General features: G+C 47.6%; 1 protein-coding gene across 6 annotated transcripts in view; it reads right to left on the bottom strand.

Moving 5' to 3' along the window:
- GYG2 (glycogenin 2) overlaps positions 1-22405 on the bottom strand; it is a 358634-nt gene that overhangs the window by 5800 nt on the left and 330429 nt on the right. For 4 of the 6 annotated variants that reach the window (XM_069637039.1, XM_069637038.1, XM_069637040.1 and 1 more), the window contains one exon: positions 363-479. The exons of the other annotated variants lie outside the window; for them this stretch is intronic. In XM_069637039.1, the coding sequence (XP_069493140.1) occupies positions 363-479 (117 nt within the window). The remainder of the gene's footprint in view (positions 1-362; positions 480-22405) is intronic. 6 annotated transcript variants of the gene reach the window in all.

Raw genomic sequence — 22405 nt, 5'->3', positions numbered from 1 at the left:
TTAATGGTCTGCACATGCATTGGGCGCTGCAGTCAATGTATTGCTTCCATGTTGCATCAGGGCAACCAATGAACACTGCTCTACCTTAAAAGACGCAGACATGTATGAGTGTGCTCATAATGTGAGGAAACAAACAGGAGGAAAAACAGACGCCTCTTAAACATAAGACATTTCACGAGGTAGTGTTAGTCAGCATCCAATGATTACACAGCCGTGGAATGGTTAAGTAATTGAATGATGATTTGTTTCAGTCTCAAATTAAAATATAATTACATGAGTGGCACCAAAGCTGTGCCAATTCACTACAAAGCCAAAACGGTCCATTTGGGCACAGAGGATGCAACTCAAAATGTTGCAAATACCAGATTCAAGGTGGCCTCCGGAGGCACAGTTTGAGAAGCTTCTGGTGCCAAGGGCTCAGTGCTTGGTTCAGGCAGATGGACGTCGGCAAGACCGGTCTCGGCTTTCCATTCAGGTTGCTAAAATGTAACAATTTTCCTGTGTTAGTGTCTGACTGTTCCAAAATGGCTTCCTCTTCGATTACACCTGGAGATCAAGAAACATCCAGCATCCCAAGGAAAACCCACTTCGTGCCCGATGCTTACCAAACCATATCCATGCGAGGAAAGAAAGTGGACATTCCATCCTAGAGGTCAATCGTCACTAACATGAGAAAGATGAACAACAGTTCAAATGATATCCGGAAAAAATATTAACTACCAAAGCAAATGCCACTAAAACATAAAAGTAAAAACGTTAAGGCTGACTAAAAATGTGGGTTTCATTTTTGGATGGTCTTTGTTGGTTGTGAGGGTATGAAGGGCCTCCAAACTCAAAGGGGCGTGGCAGGAGAATAGAGTGACCCTGAGAGTATTGGGGGATTTCCTCAGTTAAAGCATTGAAGGACAAAATGAACGCTGTTTGCTTACAGAGCGTTAGGATATGTTGGGTAAGAGGAGGAATACAAGGCGTGCAAGTTGTGAGGTTTTTATACTTCTTAAAATGAATAAATATATTTTTCCAATGTGTTTTACATATTTCTGCAGTCTTTATTTTTGTGCCCTAATGAATCACAAGGACCTGTTCGATGTATGGCAAGGCATTGGTTTTTGATAGGTTTATACCATGGACCATGAAACCCAAAACTCCAAAGTAAGTTTTTACTTGTTTTGCTACAAGACTATGGAAGGCTCTGGGGAAAAGAATCTGCATGGGTCCAGACCTACTCAAAATGCATACCTTCAACATGCTTCCTTCCATTTGACAGACAACTTCTTCATTGGACATGTCCATTTATGAACATATTACTGATCTTCCTCTTTCTTTCACCTCACTCTCATATTTCTCCTCCTCTGCTTCCACCCTAATCTTAGTTTCTTGTTCTTGATATACTATTAACTATCATGCCTTGATACTCCTGCTGAAGGGTCAGTGCTATATAAATACTGATACTTCTCAAAAAATAGACACTCGCATAACATGATGCGAAACTTGCTTTCTTTTCTTCATATTGGCGGCTAAATAATTATAGAGAGGTAGAATAGAATGTGTATGCTCATGGATTTGTTGTTGCCCTCTGTGTGTGTTTCAGGTGGATGTCTGAGTGGAAGAAGTGGGTACTGGGACGTGTTGGGGCTTGGAGACAATCGCCTCTTGCAGAGGGGCAGAATTCTAGAACTAAAGTCCCAGTCAAGTTCCGCTTAGCCGCTGATCGCTGCCGAGCACATTTGGTCTTCCTGCAGTGTTTCTTGAATTGGACATTTTTCACTACAACGCCCAGAAGGCTTTGCTGCCGTTTCTGTGGGCGGTACTATAAAGCATTGGGAGCGCGCGCACCGCGCACGCGCACCGGAGCAAGTCCCGGTCCAGTCCCGCTTGTCCGCTGATCGCTGCCAAGCACATTTGGTCTTCCTGCAGTGTTTCTTGAATTGGACATTTTTCACTACAACGCCCAGAAGGTGAACTATATTTGAAGCATACTACGTTCGACACGAGCATACTTGGACTGGATTTAACTTGCTTTTCTTTTCTGTAGGCTTTGCTGCCGTTTCTGTGGGCGGTACTATAAAGCATTGGGAGCGCGCAGCACCGCGCGCGTGCACCAGAGCAAGTCCCGGTCAAGTCCCGCTTAGCCGCTTTGGTGCGGCGTGTGGCGAGGTGTCTTACATTGTAATTTAGCTGTATTTCGGCTCTGTTGCACCTTTGTGAAAATGAAACGCGGCATTTCTTCTTTAAAAACAGGTATGCCCCCAGTTTCGGCCTTACATTTTTCAAATGGTGAAAATTCAATTGACATATTGCCATCTGCTAAAATGAAGAAATCACGTTTGAGCTCCACTCCTCGTGCAAGTAACTCGAACCTAAAGTTTAAAACAAAAGCAGAAATGCTAATAGGGATGGATATTCGTCCTTTCTTGGGTGATTCAAGTTTACCGAATCAATCAGATCTTAATAAAGTAAATAATATACCCCTTCCACAAAGATCTTCTGTTGCAAAAACGGACTCTCTTGTTGCACCTTTAACTAAGACGGTAGTCGAGGAAGGTATATTAAAAGATTCGGTAAAACCCGGCTCTCTGGGAGTCGATACTGTCACTTTTGCTAAAGAAAATGTGTCCCTCACAGATAGCATCTTGTTAAATAACGTAATGACTGGTACTGTTGTTCCCCCCATTGTAACTCCTGAGTCCGCTGTTATATCTATAAGTGACTCTGCGAACTCGAAATCATCTCCTATTCCAAATACTGGAGACATGCCCGCAATTGATCTTGACATAAATGCTACTGCCTTTTCATCTTACACTCGTTCAGAAAATTTGTCAAAATCGCCTGTTTTGTTCACAAATATTCGTACTGCTCATTCTGTGGCTAATTTGTCATTTTTAGCCCCAACTTTACGTAAAATATCTACTCAGGGCAATATTGAATCGGGGTTGGTTGACACCCATAGCGTAAATACTGGGATAGCTCTTATGTCTATGAATACTTCTATCCTAGCTTTAGCGAAGCTGTTTGAGGTCTTAGTTGTAAAGGCTGACCTGCACTCCACCCAGCTTAATCAGCTATTGGCAGAGCATCTCACGTTTGCCTCTAAATTGGAAAGTCTGGCTCAGGTTGACATGCCATAGAGTAGTAGGAGGTCTATAGCCTCCCAGACATACCTTCCGATTTCATCCCCTTTACATACTTTTCAGCCTATTCCGTGCTTTGTAAATCCTATAACTGATCATTTGAGCGGCACACACGACACTGCTTTAGAGCACCAGCAAAAAGTAACATACCCTTTGTTTGATGTTAAGTCAAACACTTGTGATGTTAGTAGGTCGGGGCTCTAAAAGCTCGCTCTCACAAAAAAACCTAGAAACATCAAAGCTGTGGCTAAACGGCCTTCACAAATCAAATCTTTTGTCAAAAATCTCTCTATCCCAGCTGCAACCTCAGTAGTGGCGGCCAAGGTGATTGCCAAAAAATACTCTTCACAATCTCAGACACGAAAAGCACGGTTCTTACCGGCGTTGGTACCTCCGCTTGTGGATCATAGTCCACCAAATGATTTGATTTGTGTGGCCTCTGATATGTCTAAAAGCTCTTGTCAAAATCAGGCATCTAATGACTTTTCATTTAATTCGGCCTCATCGATGATTTGTGTAGACAAAGAAACGCGACTAAAAGAATTAAGGCATGCTATCGATGAATTTATGGCATCTAAATCTGCACCTAATAATTTGACATTTGCCACGAGTGATCCGCTGCGTCTGATGCACAGCCACCGCAAATAGTTTTACAAAATGTTGCCAATGCTGTGCCTAGACAAAATTGTCCCGCAGGCGCACCCGTCGACTAAGCCAAATGTTTTTGCCGGTGAGTCTGTTGCTGTTGGAGACATGGAATCTCTGATTCAGTCCTCACTGACCAAGTTCTTTGAGAATTCTGTCTTCTCTCAAACTAAAGCATGTGCAGCAAATCAGCAAATTCCCAAAGCTCCGCGTCCAACAGCAAACCAAAAACATATGACCGTAGGATTAAAGCGCCCTGCGATTCACGCTTTGACACTTAGTTGCATGCCTGCACCATCTAAACAATACAATCTCAATCGTGCTTCTGTCCTTGCTATTTTTGGTGAAATTCCGGAACTTGATGACATTGGCACAATTGATATTGAGCTTGTTGAATTTATTAACCAATCAAATCGCACGTCTGTCAATCTATGGTTTAACTCAAGGATTGTGGTAAATACCATATGGGCTGTGAAATCTCAATTGTGCGAACTGGGCTTTAATCTCCAGACCATGTCGTATTCATCAGACTCTTCAGTAAATTGTTCACAGATTTCACATCCAAATCAAACCTTAAGTAAAAAGCATTTATCAACCTTCAATTCATGCAAATGTGATGCTAAATACAGCCAATGCTAGAATCAGGTATCTGTACAAACTGCTTTATCTTTTATTAGTTGGAATTCCAGAGGACACAGTCATTTGTTGAATAATAAGAATGTGTTGTTATATGATCATGATGTTATTATGCTGCAAGAATCCTGGTTTACTAATGTGCCATCTTGGAACAATTTTGATGTTCTCTTAATACCAGCAGGTATTTCGGAGGATTGCTTTTTATGTTCTATGGCCAGAGCCCTTGATATTGTCATACTTGAGGGCCTCTCTGACCTTTTTCTTATAGCAGGTGACTTAAATCTCCATTGTCTGGGTCCTCCATGTCAATCTGAAAGAACTCGGCTTGAGAAATGGACGAATCTCGTGAAATCTCGCAATTTGTTCATGGTAAGTCTTAGTTACTTACCTGTAACTGTATTTCTCCAGCATTGGTATCTTTCATAGATTCAGATGCTTGAATATTCCCCGTCGTCAGACTGGGAATCCTCGGTGATAAATTAAATAATAATAATTTTTTTTTAAAATATATATATATATACATATATATATATATACATATACACTGCCACCTAGCAGTGCATGTACATAGCCCATTATAGCCTATGAGCCACTTCATTGTGTAGTCCCTCCACCTCACTTTGGTCCTTTATGGCCCCAGCCAATGAGGTGGCAGGGCTTAAGCTCCGCCCCCGGCAGCCATCTTCAGATTTTGAACCGTAGAGATTACAGTATGATGGATGCCGGGCATAGGAGCAGCCTCTCAGGGGAGGCGGGCGGGCGCATGTGAATCTATGAAAGATACCAATGCTGGAGAAATACAGTTACAGGTAAGTAACTAAGACTTCTCCAGCATTGGATCTTTCATAGATTCAGATGCTTGAATAGAATACCAAGCAGTTAAAACATGCCACCATTATAAACAGATATGCATAATTACAGAAAAACATATTTCTGATCAAACCTTTACCATGCAGCAACACAACGGTTACATACTTCGGGAAAGGTGGGAAAGGAGGCTGGTCCTACCTTATACAAAGAGATGGCGGAGCACTGCCTGTCCAACTGCAGTTTCTTTGTTGGTATCTTCAGTCAGGCAGTAGTGTTTCGCGAAAGTATGCAGAGTGCTCCACGTGGCAGCTCTGCATATGTCTTTCAAGGCCACCCCTGCGTGGAATGCTGTTGACGCCGCCCTTCCTCTGGTGGAGTGCGCAGACGGCGGTCTAGTTAAAGGGTCGCCTTTCAACTGATGACAGTGGGTGATGCAGGACGATACCCAGCATGCCAGGCTTTGTTTGGATATATGTTGGCCCTTGGTACGGCCAGAGAAGGAAATGAATAGCCGGTTTGAGGAGCGGAACTCCTTGGTTCTTTGCAAGTAAAACTTCAACACCCTAGAAATGTCTAGAGAGTGTAATGTCCTTTCCGCTTCCGAAGCGTGATTCTGGAAGAAGGTTGGTAAAACAATGCGCTCAGTGAACGACATCTCCGAAAGTACCTTGGGGAGGAACTTCGGGTGAGGCCTTAAGATGACGCGGTCCTTCTGGAACAAGGTAAACGGAGGTTCCGAAGACAAAGCTTGCAACTCACTGATCCTTCTGGCCGATGTGATGGCTACCAGGAAGGATGTCTTCCAGGACAAGAATTTCATATCGCATCTATGTATGGGCTCGAAGGGAGGTTGCATGAGGGCTGTTAAGACAGTGTTGAGGCTCCAGTCCGGAACTGGTGTAGGTGTAGGCGGATAAGTATGCATCAGTCCTTTCAGGAAGATCTTGATCGCTGGTAAGGAGAGTAAGGCTTGCGTCTCCGCGGTTACTGTGTAGGCCGCTATGGCTGACAGATGGACCTTGATAGAGGACAGTGAGAGCCCTGATTTAGCCAGGTGCAACAAGGCAGAATTTGATCAACCGAGGCCGTGAGGGGATCGATCGCAGAGGTCTCGCACCATTTGGAAAACCTGGTCCATTTTCTGGTGTAGGTGAGTTGCGTGGACGGGGCTCTAGCGGCCCTGATGATATCCCAGCATTCTGATGGTAACTTTAGGTGCATCAGTTTACGCTGCTCAGGAACCATGCTTTGAGGGACAGGCTCCTCGGGTCGTGGTGGAGGACCTTGCGGTTCTGCTGTGTCAGTAGATATTGATGTGATTTGAGACGAATCGGGGTTTTGCAAGATAGATGTCTCAGCGTCGGGTACCAGACCTGCCGTGCCCAATCGGGTGCAATAAGAATCAAGGAACAATCCTGTTCTTTCACCCTGCGAAGTACCCTCGACATGAGGGGAATGGGTGGGAAGGTGTAGAGGAGCTTCCCCGACCAATCCACTGAGAACGCGTCTCCCAGCGATAGGTGCTCGGGGTATCTTGACGCAAATATCTTGCATTTTTTGTTGTTCCTGGTGGCAAAAAGGTCGATCTGCGGATGGCCCCATAAGGCAAATATCCGTCGGGTTTCTCTGTCGTCCAACTCCCACTCGTGTGACGCTGTGTATTCTCTGCTTAATCTGTCCGCTAGGACATTGTCCACTCCTGGAAGGTGCTCTGCCCTGATCTGTATCCCGTAGCGCAAAGCCCATGCCCATAGCTGTTGGGCTTCTTGCGACAGAATCTGAGACCTCGAGCCTCCCTGCTGGTTTGTATAGTGCATGGAGGTCGTGTTGTCTGTCTGGACTGTAAGAACTTGACCAGCTATAACCGGTAGGAAGGCTTTCAGCGCCAACCTTACGGCCCTGAGCTCCAACACGTTGATGTGGAGCTGGGACTCTTGTGCCGACCAAGATCCCTTGGTTTGGAGGTCCGCAAGATGAGCGCCCCAGCCTGATAAGGAAGCGTCCGTCCGCAGCAGGAGGGTCGATGTCGGTGCATGAAACGGCATTCCCTGTAGAAGATTCCTCGGTGCGTTCCACCATCGAAGGGCCTTGTGCAACGTCGATGGAATCTGGACAATGTCTTCCCAGCCTCCGAAAGCTTGTTTCCATTGGTGGTCCAGAGCTTCCTGAACCGGCCTCATGCGAAGCCTGCAGTTCGGTATGAGGAATATGCATGATGACATCATGCCCAATAGGGATTTGTAAGAGCGTACAGATATTGTCTCTTTCTGTAGGAAGTTCGAAGTTAAGCGTAGAATCGCTGCTATTCTCTCTGTGGATGGTCTCACTCTGGGAAAGCTGGAGTCGAGCTCGGCTCCCAGGAAGAGAGCTACCTTGCTGGGAACGAGGCAGGACTTCGTCTGGTTGATGGAGAAACCTAACTCTTTTAGGAGGTTGACCGTCCTCGACACTGCCGAACGAGCCTTTGCAGCTGAACTTGCCTTTATCAGCCAATCGTCCAGGTATGGAAAAACGTCCGTTCCTGCTCTCCTGAGACTTGCCGCTACCGGTGCCAGGCATTTCGTGAAAACTCTTGGCGCCGATTTTAGACCGAACGGAAGCACTTGAAACTGAAAGTGGAGCCCTCCCACTGTGAACCTGAGGAACTGCCTGTGTGCTGGATGGATCGGAATGTGGAAGTATGCATCCTCCAAGTCTAAAGTGGCCAAGAAGTCGTGCTTGTTTAACCAAGGTAGCACCCCTTGTAGAGCTACCATCTTGAAAGTTATGCGCTTGATGAACTTGTTGAGAGCCCTCAGGTCCAAGATGGGCCTCCATTGACCGTTTTTCTTTCTGACGAGGAAGAATCGGGAGTAGAAACCTTTTCCCCTCTGAGAATAGGGTACTGGTTCTACTGCTGCCTTCTGGAGCAGTTTTTTCACTTCGGACATGACCTGTTTTAGCATATGCACTCTGCGGGGAGTTGGAGGCAGGGAAGGAGGTTGGTCCAGAAATTCCAAGGTGTGACCCTTTCGGATCACCTGTAACACCCATTTGTCCGATGTAATTGACCGCCAGCGCTGGAAAAACTGGCTCACCCTTACCCTTCCCCCCACCGGGGCGTGGCGAAGGGGGGGGGGGATTGGTCGTCAGTTCTGCTTGCCTTGCGACTTCCCTTGGGCGGAGCCACGTCTGCCTCTATGGGCGTATCTGTTGGATGACTGATATTTATTGCCTTGGTACGTGCCGCCTTGTGCTTTTTGACCATAGGAGGAACGACTGTATCCCCTGAACTTGGAAGATGAACCTCTAAAGGGACGAAAAGACCGATGGTCCTTACTTTTGTCCTTTAAAGAACTGATGGCTCTGGCTGTGTCAGTGTCTGTCTTGATTGCTTTCAAATGGTCGTCTATCTTTTTCCCAAAGAGATCTTGGCCGTCAAATGGCATGTCTAGTATCTGCGCCTGAACTTCAGGTCTAAAGTTAGTAGCCTTCATCCAGGCCTGCCTTCTGAGCACTGTGCCGTGCGCCATCTGCCTGAAGCCTGATTCGGCCACATCAACTGCTGCGTCGATCATGTGATCCGATGTTGCTTCACCATCCGCGATTATGGATTTTGCCTCCTCCTGGAGCTCCGGTGGTAATTGTTTCGCCAAGTTAGACATGCGGAGCCAAAGCTTGCGATCGAATCTTGCGGTCATGGCCAGTGCATTACCCGCTCTGATTGTAAGTGATGCAGAAGATGATACTTTCCTGCCCATGGCTTCCAATTTACGTCCATCCTTATCCGGTGGGGCCGACAACGGTGAGGAGGGGTTGGCGAGTTACTTTCTGGCCGCCACTGTAATAACTGAGTCCGGTTTCGTATGACCCCTTAAACAAAGCGGTGCCGAATCCGGAGCTTTATATTTCTTTTCTGGCCTGGACACCAACGCCGGAGTCGATAAGGGCGTAGATAGGATCTTGGATCCGGAATCCCAGATGGTATCGAGGAGGGGAATTGTGGTCACTGTCCTCCTTCGTTTGTCCCTGTGCTCATAGAGCACTGATTGCCTTTCCTCCGAAGAAACCTGAATTTTAAACAGTTCTGCGGCTTTACCTATTATGGTGTGGAAAGAGACGAGATCATCCGGTGGTGAGGCCTTTCCCGGCGAGTCTCTTCTCCTGGGCTTCTCGACGACGTAGTCATCCCAATCACTGGGTGCGTCTGGCTCCTGAGTTATTTCTCCTTCTTCTGGTTCCGAAAATTCACCAAAAAGATCCTCCTGCCAGTCTGATACCGAGATGGTGGATGGTACCATGGTGGGATCTACGTCCGGAGATCGCGGTCTGTGCGATGACTGTGGTGACGGGACTCTTGTAGGTGAAGCACTGTGGGTGCTGCTCCTCGGTCTTCGAGCAGGTGATCTCATCCGTTTTTGCGGTCTACTCCTGTAAGGAGAGCAACCCGATGTGCCTGGAATCGGGGATGACTCTCTAGGAATGGGATTAATCGGAATGTGCTTCTCCCTTTGCCGTTTGTAAAATTCTTCTACGATCCTCTGCACGGATAACAAGAGCACCGGGTCATGAGGATATTCGGATTCTCCCGTGGACGGGTGCCAAGGAGGGCTGTATTGTTTCGGTAAGGGACCGATGGACTCTTCCACCACTTCCGCATCAGAGAATTCTTCCTGAAGAATTATATCCGGAAGTTCTGCCATGTGCCCCAAAGGTGAAAATTGCTGGACCAGAGGTTCAGTTCCAGTATTCTTCTCAATGATATTGCTTGTAATGACAGGAGCTTCAAGAGTGAGAGGCAGTAATTCCTCTGTAACTGCCGAAATTTGCGGTGCCTCTGAAGGCGTTATGGATGATGCTATCCTCGTCAACGACTGAGATTTCCCCGTCGACGAGAACTTCGCCGCCGACTGAGATTTTCCCGTCGACGACTGAGATTGTCCCGTCGACGAAGGCTTTGCCGACGACTGAGATTGTCCCGTCGACGAAGGCTTCGCTGTCGACTGAGATTTTCCCGTCGACGAGGGATTCGTCGTCGACGACTGACATTTTCCCGTCGACGAGGGCTTCGTTGATGAATGTGGAGTGTGTTCCGTGGACGACTGCGTCATGGATGAATGCTTCGTGGACGAGTGGTGTTTCTTGCTCGTCGACGATTGCTTCGCGGTCGACATGTCCGATGACGATGATCTAACTGTCGACGATGTCTTAAGCGTCGTCGTCGTCGATGCTGGCTTCGTCGACGGTATGGCCGATGACGGGCCTTTACCTTTCCCTTCATTCGTGGGCGGTTTACCCGCCGACGACTGCCCCCCCCCCCGTTTTTTGCAAACTCCTCCTTACCTCTGGAGGCAGATTTTGCTGACTTTTTCTGGCTTGATAGGTCAACTGGAGGCAGAAAGGGTATCAATTCCAGCTTCCTCTTTTTGGATTTGGGAGAGGAACTCCTTTCCACTGAAGAGGCCCTTCTCTTTGAAGTTTGCCTCTCAGATGGAGTGCTGGATTGGACAGGAGCTGTTCTGACAGACTCTTCGTCCGAAGATTGATCCCTGGATTCCAGGTATGAAAGGAGTCTTCTATGCCTGTCATGAAGGGTCTTGGTGGAAAAAGTTTTACAAATCTCACATTTTTTAATGTCATGTGGGTACAGACAATAAATGCAATGCTCGTGGGGGAACTTGTAGTAAACCAATTTCTTCTTGCACCTCGTGCAGTCCCTGAACAGGGAAGGCTTCCTGACAGCCTGAGGTGCCTCCATTTCTGAAGAGAAGTTCAGTCAACCATTTTGAGAGGAAAACAACAAGTTTTGCCACCAAGGTTAATTGGAAATAAAGCCCCTAAGAAGGGGAACAAGATGGAATATATTTTACAAATATATTCCACACAAAAGTAGAAAGAATTTGAAAAAGCTCAGAGAGCTTGAGGATTCCCTGTGTCTGATAGACTGCGGTGAAAAATCTGAAGATGGCTGCCGGGGGCGGAGCTTAAGCCCTGCCACCTCATTGGCTGGGGCCATAAAGGACCAAAGTGAGGTGGAGGGACTACACAATGAAGTGGCTCATAGGCTATAATGGGCTATGTACATGCACTGCTAGGTGGCAGTGTATATATATATATATATATATATATATATTTAAAAAAATAATAATTATTATTATTTAATTTATCACCGAGGATTCCCAGTCTGACGACGGGGAATATTCAAGCATCTGAATCTATGAAAGATCCAATGCTGGAGAAATGGAGCTTTTCCACAGGACATTCCTCCAAGGTCCACCTGGCATCGAGGAAGGTCCGAGGGAATTATTGACTTTATGTATACATCTCCTCATATGTTAAATAATGTCACAGCGTTTGAAATAATTCAATCAGATCTAAGTGACCATAATATCCTACATATGATTTGGTCCTCAAATTCCTTAGTTAATCATGCCAACTCTGTTTCCATACCGGGCTCCTTTAATGTAAATTCTGCTCAGAATAGATTGACATGGACTGAGACATCCTTGGTAGCTTTTAGAGACTGCTATCATGCTGAATTGATTAGTGGTAAGCGGGGCCATGGCCCTGCTAACACAGTATATCATGATCTAATCCAATTGTTCCAACCAGGCTCTATTGCACATAAAGATAAACAAACACCTCATCTTCAGAGCTATGACCATGAAATAAGAACTAGAAAAGTCAGGTTGCGTGCAGATAGGAGGGCCACTGCTAACCTTCTGCCATCTATAGGAGCATCTGTTCTTGCTAACATCAAAACCAAGTATAGAAACTGGGTAAGAGGGCTGAGGGCCAAGCTTTATCAAATTGATGGAAATCACATGCTGAAGGCCTTGGCCTCTAAGAACACAGCCCAGTCATGGAATATGCAGGGCATCAGGTGGCGATTCAAATGAATGATGTGACGGAGGTTAGGTGGATTCAGCATTATTCTGCCTTGTTTGCAGCTCCCCCGTCACGGTCAGGTTTATTTATGCCTGACTCCTTACCTCCCTTCGATATAGCATTTGATAGAGACGATATCTTGTATTTCATAAAACAAGTAAGTAACTCTCGAGCTCCTGGGCCGGATGGCCTGTCTAATAGACATCTTAAACAATTCCCGGACATTTGGGCGGACATACTTCTTCTTATATTTGAAACTATTAATGTTACTCAGAAGATTCCCTTGTCCTGGAACCAGTTGATTGTTTTTTGTTTTTTTTTAATTTGTTTTTATTTTTTCAAAACCAAACAAAACCTCACACAATACAATCATATCAACATATATAATTATCATTAAACCATCACCTTGCGCAGTGTAATTCCCCCACCTCCCCCCTCCCTCCCCTTAAACTAGAGCCGGCTCATTAGTGTCATCTACAGGAGCATTGTCAGGTAGCGCAGTGCTTATGCGCTCATCATCCGAGTCCTCTGATTCGTTATCACCCTGGTGAGGGTTGGCCATAGAGGCCACCAATTGCCGCCAGGCCAGCAGGGGCCCTACTTCTTCCACACCCCCCCTAGTGACCGCTTCAAACCAAACTACGGATTCCTCTTCCGCCCATCTCAAGAGGTGCGCCCACCATAGCTCCACCCTGGGTCTGTGGGCCGCTTTCCAGCTCAGCAATTCTGCGCTTGGCCAGGACATAAGCTTAGTCCTTCATCTTGCTTATATGTTCCAAGCCCCGGGGCCTGGGGAAAATCCCGAGCATGCACGACCAAGCCGATCCCACATCCAACACCACTCCCCCACCACCCAGTTTCGTTTTAACCTTCTCCCAAAATCTGTGCACCTCCGGACAAGCCCAAAACATATGCAGTAGCCCCGCTTCCACTTCCCCACATCTGGGGCATTTCTGGGTAACCGAGCCGCCGAACTTCGCAACTTTCTTGGGAGTTAAATAAGCCCTGTGCGTGACATACAGTTGAAGTTGTTGGAATCTCGCATTCCGGGACACCTTTTTATGGTATCTCTGGGCTCTCTCCCATTGTCTGTCTGTTAAGGGCCCGCCTACTTCTTCTTCCCAATCCTGTCTCAATTGGAGCAGCTCTCTCCCAGCCCTCACACTAAGGAGCTCATATATCCTCGATATTTCATGCCCACCCTTCGAGACATCATACATAGTTTCCAGAGAGACATCAGGGTCATTAGCAAGTGCCGTCTCGGGCCATCTCTCTCTAACCCGTTTCATCAGCCCAGCGTAGGTTATATACTGGCCTCTATGTACCCCTGTCTCGTTTTGCAACCTCTGAAAGTCTAATGCCTCCCCTTCCTGCCATATGTCTCCCAGTGTGGCCAGGCCCACCGGTTCCCAGTATCTGCGGACCAACTCGAATAATTGAGAGTCGCTCCCGCACAGCGCCACTAGTGGGGCCTGCTGGGAGAACGACTCCGAATCATCCATCATTCTCCATGCCCTATGCCAAATCTCCCAGCCCAGTCTCAAAAGCCGCCCTCTTCCCACCAATTTGTCCTTCCGTGACCACACCACGTCCCTCAAAAAGTATGGGGCTGAGTCTGTAACGCTCACCTGATTCTCGCAGAGGCGCCGGTCTTGACTGGGCGACTACCGTATCTTCAAAGGTGATGTGTAGCACCCGGTTGGCTCTTTGGGCTGGACCTCTGTGCACTGTATGCCTGACGTGTAGAGTAAGATGTCTGCAGATAGAAAATATGGGGTTAATGAAATGGGGTTATTGGGGTGTCCCTATCTCTTTCCTCTTCTCCTCTCCTGTAGACCCCCAAAGGTTAACGCTCTCACCTTAGGTAAGTGAATGCCAAGCTCTCCATCTGCCTCGGGGCAGGGTGCTGTAGCCAGTTTCTTCACTGTATAGGTAGCACAGGCCTCTTGACTTCAGAGGACTGCTGTCCGTCGTTTACTGCACGAACGGTAAGTTTCGAGTCATTCAAATGTCTTTTTAAAGTCTTTAGTAATGATGTCTCTTGTTTTGCAGGGTTCCGGCGATGGCGGATGACGGGCTGTAGTGAGTTGAAGATGGAGCCCGTGTGATGAATAGAAGCGCCTGGAAGCACGTGAGTAAGCGCTTGTTGCCTGTTTCACGATGCGCTCTAACTGTCTTTTTATTTTGCAGGTATGAGTTTGGAGCGGCTGCAGGGTGCCGGAATACCCACTGGATTAGATGTGGAAAGGAGTAATGGCACGTGAGTATTAAAGTTCCCCAATGTCTTTAAACGCACCTTGTTTTGTCTTTCAGATGCGGATGCAGCGCCGAAGGCCTCCGGAGCGTGCGAAGAGTTGGTAAGCTTTTGTCTTTCAGATGCCGGAATGCAGTATGAAGACCTCCGGAGCGCACGAAGAGTAGGTAAGCCTTTGCCTTTCAGATGCCGGAATGCTAACCTGTTCTTTCTTGTCTTTATAGGTGTTGCTGAAGACTGGATTCAGGATGGTAAGCCTTTTTCCTTAGGCCCAGGACTGGATGCAGAAGACACGATGAGCGTCCTGCTGCAGAGGGTGCAGAATAACGCAAAGCAAGATTCATCCACCGGGTGTGGTTTAAATAGCCTCCTGTAGTGCTTAGGTGTCTCCTTCCACAGCCACGCCTAAGTAAGAAAAGAGTTCCTGGTAAGAAAAGAGTTCCTGCCTTCCAGAAGAGTTCCAGTGTTCTAAATCTAGGGAGTGGCTCCAGCCCCACCCAACAGGAAAAGTAGTTCCAAACAGAAGAGGATCAGAGGCTCAACTGGCAGGCAAGTAAGCAGCATGGTCTGCTGCAGGTAAGTCCACCCAAGCATTATGAGCCCGGCGCTTCCAGCGCTGGGACTGGGCATATTTATGAGCCTGGTGCCACTGGCGCCAGGACTGGGTCCAAAAGGTCCCAATTGGGACTGGTTGGCACTCGGAACCTGGGTTATGGATCTGCTTCCAAGGGAGTTGGGAAAACCCTGACCTTTTGGAAGCAGAGATCATGACAGTACCCCCCCTCAAGGCCCCTCCCAAACCGGGCTTCTCCGGGGGTTTTGGCTTGTCAGGAAATGTTCGGTGAAATCTTTTGATTAGGCGAGGAGCGTGGACATATTCAGCAGGTTCCCAGGATCTCTCTTGGGGGCCGTAGCCTTTCCAGTCAATTAGGTAGAATAGTTTAGATTTGGAGATCTTGGAGTCCAGAATGCTTTTGACTTCAAACTCGAGTTCTCCATCCACTAGGATAGGTTTTGGAGATTTGGTTAGTCGGGTTTGAGGTTGCACAGGTTTTAATAGAGAGACGTGGAAGACCGGATGTATCTTCATGTGCGGGGGCAAGTCCAACTTGACCGCTACTGGGTTTACTATGGTAGTGATGGAATAGGGACCAAGGTATCTTGGGTTGAATGTGCGTGGCCCTTTTAGAGATAGATATTTGGTGGATAACCAGACTTGATCCCCTACTTGATAGTGAGGGGCTTCCTTCCGATGTTGATCTGCTCCTTTCTTGTATTGTTCTTTAGCCCTTTGAAGGTGAGAAACAGCTTCCTTAAAGGCTTGGGTGATTGTAGAATGCAGGTAGTCTACTGTTGGAGTTTCAAGATCTTGGAGGGGATCCAACTCCGAGGTTCGAGGGTGACTGCCGTACAAAAGAAAAAAACGGGGTTTTCCCAGTTCCCGAATGAACAGAGTTATTGTAGGCATACTCGGCTATCCAAAGGATATCTTTCCAAGTTTTTTCAGTTTGTTGCAGCATGCAGCGTAAATACTGTTCCAGAGTTTGATTGGTCCTCTCGGTTTGTCCGTCGGTCTGAGGGTGGTGACTGGTCGATAGTCTCACATCAATTTGAGCCGACCGACAGCAACTTCGCCAAAAATGAGAAATAAATTGACTACCTCGATCCGAAATTAGAACCGAAGGAAAACCGTGCAGTCGGACGATGTTTTCGAGAAATTCTCGGGCCAGAGTTGCTGCTGTTGGCAAGCCTTTGAGCGGAATGAAATGCGCCATCTTGGAGAATAAGTCCACGATTACTAGAATCGTATTGTATCCGGAGCATGGAGGTAGATCGGTGATGAAGTCCATAGAAAGCGTATGCCAAGGGCGAGGTGGGATGTCAATAGGGCGTAAGAGGCCTGCTGGTCTTTCCTTTTGACTCTTGTTTTGGGCGCATACTCCACAGGACATTATAAAGTCTCTGATATCTTTTTTCCAAGACGGCCACCAGAAGTAGCGCTTGATCTTTTCTGAGGTCTTGGCTATACCGGGATGACCTTGCATTAAAGAGTCGTGATAACAAGAGATTACTTTTTTCTGTAAATCTGTGCTGGGTAGGTATAATCGTTCTTGGAAATACAATAAGTTGTCCTTTACTGCAAAGTCCTTTCCCTGCAGATGCCAATTCTGTATATCTGCTGGAGTTACAAGTTGCCTGGCTTTATCCTTAACTTCCTCTATGGATTCTGTGGCGATTACACCCAGAATTCTTTGTTCGGGAATGATTGGTACAGGTTTAGGGTTGATCAAGTGTTCTTCCACTCCCATCCGAGAAAGGGCATCGGCTTTACCGTTCTTTGTACCAGGTCGATAGGTAATTATGAAGTCAAACTCGGCAAAGAATAATGCCCAACGGAGTTGTCTAGAGGATTGGGCTTTTGCGGTTTTCAAATATTGCAGGTTTCGGTGATCCGTAATCACAGTAACGGTGTGTCGGGCCCCCAGCAGATAATGCCGCCAAGCCTTAAAGGCAGACTTGATAGCCAGAAGTTCCTTGTCAGTAATCGTGTAATTGACTTCAGGAGGCGAGAATTTGCGGGACCAAAATGCCACGGGATGCAACTGATTGGTTACCGGGTCCTTTTGTGATAGAACTGCCCCCATGGCAAGGCTTGAAGCATCAGTTTCCACGATGTAGGGGAGTTCGGGGCGAGGGTGTTTTAAGATTGGTGCAGAGATAAATTTAGTCTTCAAATCCTGGAAAGCTTGTTCCGCCTCGGTAGACCATTCAAAACGTTTGTTTTTCTTTAACAAGGCAGTGATGGGCTGGACTATTCGAGAGAACTCGGGGATAAACCTGCGGTAAAAGTTAGCGAAGCCTAACATGCTTTGCACACCTTTTACGGAGGATGGTGATGGCCATTTGAGAACTGCATCGACCTTCTTTGAATCCATACGCACTCCGCCAGGTGATAATATGAATCCCAAGAATTCAACTTCAGTCACGTTGAAAACACATTTTTCCAACTTAGCGAAAAGTTTGTGTTGACGCAATCTTTCGAGGACCATTTTCACGTGTTTCCGATGTTCAGATTCCAATGAAGAATAAACGAGGATGTCGTCAATGTAAACAACAACACATACATCTATGAGCTCTCTGAGGACATCGTTCATAAAATATTGAAAGGCGGCCGGGGCATTGCAAAGTCCGAAGGGCATGACCTGATATTCAAATAGCCCATACTTGGTGCGGAAGGCCGTCTTCCATTCATCGCCCTCTTTTACTCGTACCAAGTGGTAAGCTCCTTTAAGATCCAGCTTTGTATATATGCATGCTTTTCTGACTTGGTCCAGGAGTTCAGGGATCAAAGGTAAGGGATATCTATTCTTAACGGTGATCTGGTTCAGGGAGCGATAATCGATACAAGTTCTAAGGTCTCCTTCCTTTTTTGGAACGAAGAACAAAGCTGAAGAAGCAGGGGACTTGGAAGGACGAATAAACCCATTTGCCAGGTATTGATCCAGGTATTGTCGAAGGTGAAGGTTCTCAGGCTCGGTGAGGGCATAAATTCTACTACAAGGAGGAGTAGATCCAGGTATCAGGTCTATCTGGCAGTCATAAGACCTATGAGGAGGTAGAGAGTTAGCCTGATCCTTCCGGAAAACATCTTGGTATTCTAGGTATTTGGGAGGTAACTGGGGAGTCTCTGAAGAAATTGCGGCCAGTGCAACACCAGGTGGAGGGTGACAAGTAGAGACACATTCTGGAAACTGGACCGTTCTTGCTCGCCAATCGATCAGAGGATTGTGTTTCTCTAACCAAGGTATTCCTAGAATAATCTGAAACTGAGGGGCCTTGATCACATCGAACACGATCTTCTCATGGTGTCCATCTTGACTTACTAGCGTCACCTCTTGAGTGGTATGCGTTACTGGCCCGGAGGCTATCTCCGTACCATCCACCGTAGTAATGACGTCCTTTACAGCCTTGGGACAAAGAGTTAGATTCATCCTCAAAACCATCTCATGATCCACATAATTGCCGATGGCACCGCTGTCGACGTAAGCTTCAATTGCATGTAATCGATCCGGATTATCAGGGCTAATGAGGACCATAGGTATCACGAAATGCGAGGTCACGGAACTGGTTTTTACGCTCGGCAAGAGGACCTCTATTCTTGTTGGGCGAGGTCGTTTCCCTGCTCAGAGTTTGTAACTTTGGTAACTGCAGCTCCTACTGCCTTCTTGGCAGGTTTCACCGGACAGTCTCGAAGAAAGTGCCCTGAGTTTCCGCAATATAGGCATAATTGCAACTGTTTCCTCCTTTCCCGCTCCCGTTGTGTTAGAGGACCTTTCAGACCCCCTATTTGCATGGGTTCCCCGGAGTCTACTCCTTTGGAAGGAGTTGGCGGTTTGGAAAATACTCGAGCATCAAACTTGGAACGATCGGCCTTCCTGTTCTGCAGCCTGTGATCTATTTGAACGACCAAGTCTATGTAATCCGAACAGTCTTGTGGGGGATTCACTACTTGGGCTAAAATGTCTTTGAGCTCTCCACGTAGACCTCTATAAAACAGCGTAATCCTTTTGTCCTCAGGCCATTGAGTTTCCACTATTAGTCTATTGAAAGATGCAATATAAGCCAAAAGGTCTTGATTACCCTGTCGCAACGAAAGAAGCTCATTGTCCAAGGCCTGCCCCTGTGAATGTCTTGCGAACAGTTTTTCCATACTAAGCTGAAAGGCTTGAAAATCATGGAGAACCGGATCATCTTGATGAACTAGAGGGATCGACCAGTCTGCCGCATTGCCACTAAGGTACGAAAGTACAAAAGCTACTTTAGCTTGATCAGTTGGAAAGGCTGCTGGCCGGCATAAGAAGTGCAACCGGCACTGATTGATAAATACTGCAAACCTCTTTGGGTCACCAGAAAATCGCTCGGGCGGGGCCAGAGGTACATTCCCAGGTAGGTTGATCTGCACTGGATTCATAGAGGATGTTGAAGGAAGATTTGCCCCTGATGCGGGTAACGGGGTCTGTCCGGCTTGTGACTGTAGCACTTGTCTAGCAAGATTGTCTGTTCTCTCCTTGGAAATAATTAGTTCCCTTCTTAGAGCATTCGTTTCCTGACGAGTTGCATGCACTTCTGCCCTTAGTTCCCCAAGTAACCGGGCTAGGGGGTCAGTATCCGAGGTTTCCATAGCGCCTAGGCGAGAGTTTTGCGGTAGGCTTTGCGTTCTGTAACGCTCACCTGATTCTCGCAGAGGCGCCGGTCTTGACTGGGCGACTACCGTATCTTCAAAGGTGATGTGTAGCACCCAGTTGGCTCTTTGGGCTGGACCTCTGTGCACTGTATGCCTGACGTGTAGAGTAAGATGTCTGCAGATAGAAAATATGGGGTTAATGAACTGGGGTTATTGGGGTGTCCCTATCTCTTTCCTCTTCTCCTCTCCTGTAGACCCCCAAAGGTTAACGCTCTCACCTTAGGTAAGTGAATGCCAAGCTCTCCATCTGCCTCGGGGCAGGGTGCTGTAGCCAGTTTCTTCACTGTATAGGTAGCACAGGCCTCTTGACTTCAGAGGACTGCTGTCCGTCGTTTACTGCACGAACGGTAAGTTTCGAGTCATTCAAATGTCTTTTTAAAGTCTTTAGTAATGATGTCTCTTGTTTTGCAGGGTTCCGGCGATGGCGGATGACGGGCTGAAGTGAGTTGAAGATGGAGCCCGTGTGATGAATAGAAGCGCCTGGAAGCACGTGAGTAAGCGCTTGTTGCCTGTTTCACGATGCGCTCTAACTGTCTTTTTATTTTGCAGGTACGAGTTCGGAGCGGCTGCAGGGTGCCGGAATACCCACTGGATTAGATGTGGAAAGGAGTAATGGCACGTGAGTATTAAAGTTCCCCAATGTCTTTAAACGCACCTTGTTTTGTCTTTCAGATGCGGATGCAGCGCCGAAGGCCTCCGGAGCGTGCGAAGAGTTGGTAAGCTTTTGTCTTTCAGATGCTGGAATGCAGTATGAAGACCTCCGGAGCGCACGAAGAGTAGGTAAGCCTTTGCCTTTCAGATGCCGGAATGCTAACCTGTTCTTTCTTGTCTTTATAGGTGTTGCTGAAGACTGGATTCAGGATGGTAAGCCTTTTTCCTTAGGCCCAGGACTGGATGCAGAAGACACGATGAGCGTCCTGCTGCAGAGGGTGCAGAATAACGCAAAGCAAGATTCATCCACCGGGTGTGGTTTAAATAGCCTCCTGTAGTGCTTAGGTGTCTCCTTCCACAGCCACGCCTAAGTAAGAAAAGAGTTCCTGGTAAGAAAAGAGTTCCTGCCTTCCAGAAGAGTTCCAGTGCTCTAAATCTAGGGAGTGGCTCCAGCCCCACCCAACAGGAAAAGTAGTTCCAAACAGAAGAGGATCAGAGGCTCAACTGGCAGGCAAGTAAGCAGCATGGTCTGCTGCAGGTAAGTCCACCCAAGCATTATGAGCCCGGCGCTTCCAGCGCTGTGACTGGGCATATTTATGAGCCTGGTGCCACTGGCGCCAGGACTGGGTCCAAAAGGTCCCAATTGGGACTGGTTGGCACTCGGAACCTGGGTTATGGATCTGCTTCCAAGGGAGTTGGGAAAACCCTGACCTTTTGGAAGAGAGATCATGACAGAGTCTCCCCGCAGAAGCCTGGCTTCCACCGAATCTTCATCTGACAGCCACCTAGCCACATACAACAGTTGCCCAGCCAGGTAATAGAGTTCGAAGTTTGGCAGGCCTATGCCCCCCTTATCACACGGGTTCTGGAGTTTCCACAGGGCCACCATGTTTCTGGAGTTACCCCACACGAACCCCCTACACATACTGTGAAGTCTCACAAATAGGCTCCTGGGGATCAGAAACGGGACATTCACAAAAAAATGCAGGAGTCTGGGCAGGACCACCATCTTAAGCAAGGCCGCCCTACCCATCATAGTTAAGGGCAGTCTGGACCAAAACACCATGCTGTTCTTGACCCCCTCTATTGCCCTCTCGGTGTCATGTTTATGCTCCGCCTCAATCCTGTGATAAATATGTACTCCCAAATACCGAAATGTCTCTGTCTGCCATGGTATTGGCAGGATACGCAATCTCTTCAACGGGACATCCCTGTACCTGCCTAATGGAAACAGACTAGATTTTCCAGGGTTTACTGATATGCCCGAGAGGGTGGAGTAACGGTCCATCACCCCCAACACATACTGCAAGTTCTCCTCCGGATAACGCAGATAGAGGAGCATGTCATCCGCGTACAGTGACACCAAGTGTCTCCCACTTACAGTGCGAATACCCACCTCCCCGTATTGTTGCCTCAGGCATATCGCCAATGGCTCCAGTGCTAATATGTATAGCATGGGTGACCAGGGGCATCCCTGCCTGGTCCCCCTACTGAGTTGCCAAATATCTGAAACTATGGTTCCCGTCTTGACCCTCGCCATTGGGGTGCTGTACAACAGCTCAACCCATCTGATGTATCCAGGTCCCATTCCGTATCCCCTCAGGGCCGCTCTCAGCCAAGGCCACCGTACCGAATCGAAGGCCTTGACTGCGTCGAGCGACACGATGGCCAGCTCACTCGTGTCTCCCTCAGTTTGGTCGATAATGTGGTGTAGCCTCCTATGGTTATCAGTAATATTCCTGCCTGGGACACAGCCCGTCTGATCTGAGTGTATCAGCTTACCGATCCCCCTCTTTAGCCTGTTAGCCAGCACCGCCGTAAGTATTTTGCTGTCCTGATTGAGCATGGACAAAGGTCTGTAAGACCCACACTCTCCGGCCGGCTTGCCTGGCTTCAGGAGCGGGATGATCACAGCCTCGCGAAGGGACAACGGAAGTTCCCTCTTCTCATAAGCCTTGTTAAACATGGCAAGCAGTGGCTGGAGCAGCTCCTACTTATATGTCTTGTAAAACTCACTAGGCAACCCATCCGACCCGGGCGCCTTGCACGTGGGCAGATTCTGGATCACCACCTCCAACTCGTCCGAGGAGACCGGAGCATCCAACTCCGCGCGTTCTAGGTCATCCAGGGTGGGCAGCTCTGTATCCTCTAATGTATGCCGTATAT

The sequence above is a fragment of the Ambystoma mexicanum genome, chromosome 7p (genome assembly GCF_040938575.1).
Source record: "Ambystoma mexicanum isolate Mex_15411 chromosome 7p, UKY_AmexF1_1, whole genome shotgun sequence".
NCBI classification, from domain to species: Eukaryota; Metazoa; Chordata; class Amphibia; order Caudata; family Ambystomatidae; genus Ambystoma; species Ambystoma mexicanum.
Note: the sequence above shows the minus strand (reverse complement) of the source record. Positions and strands in the feature narration are given on the sequence as shown.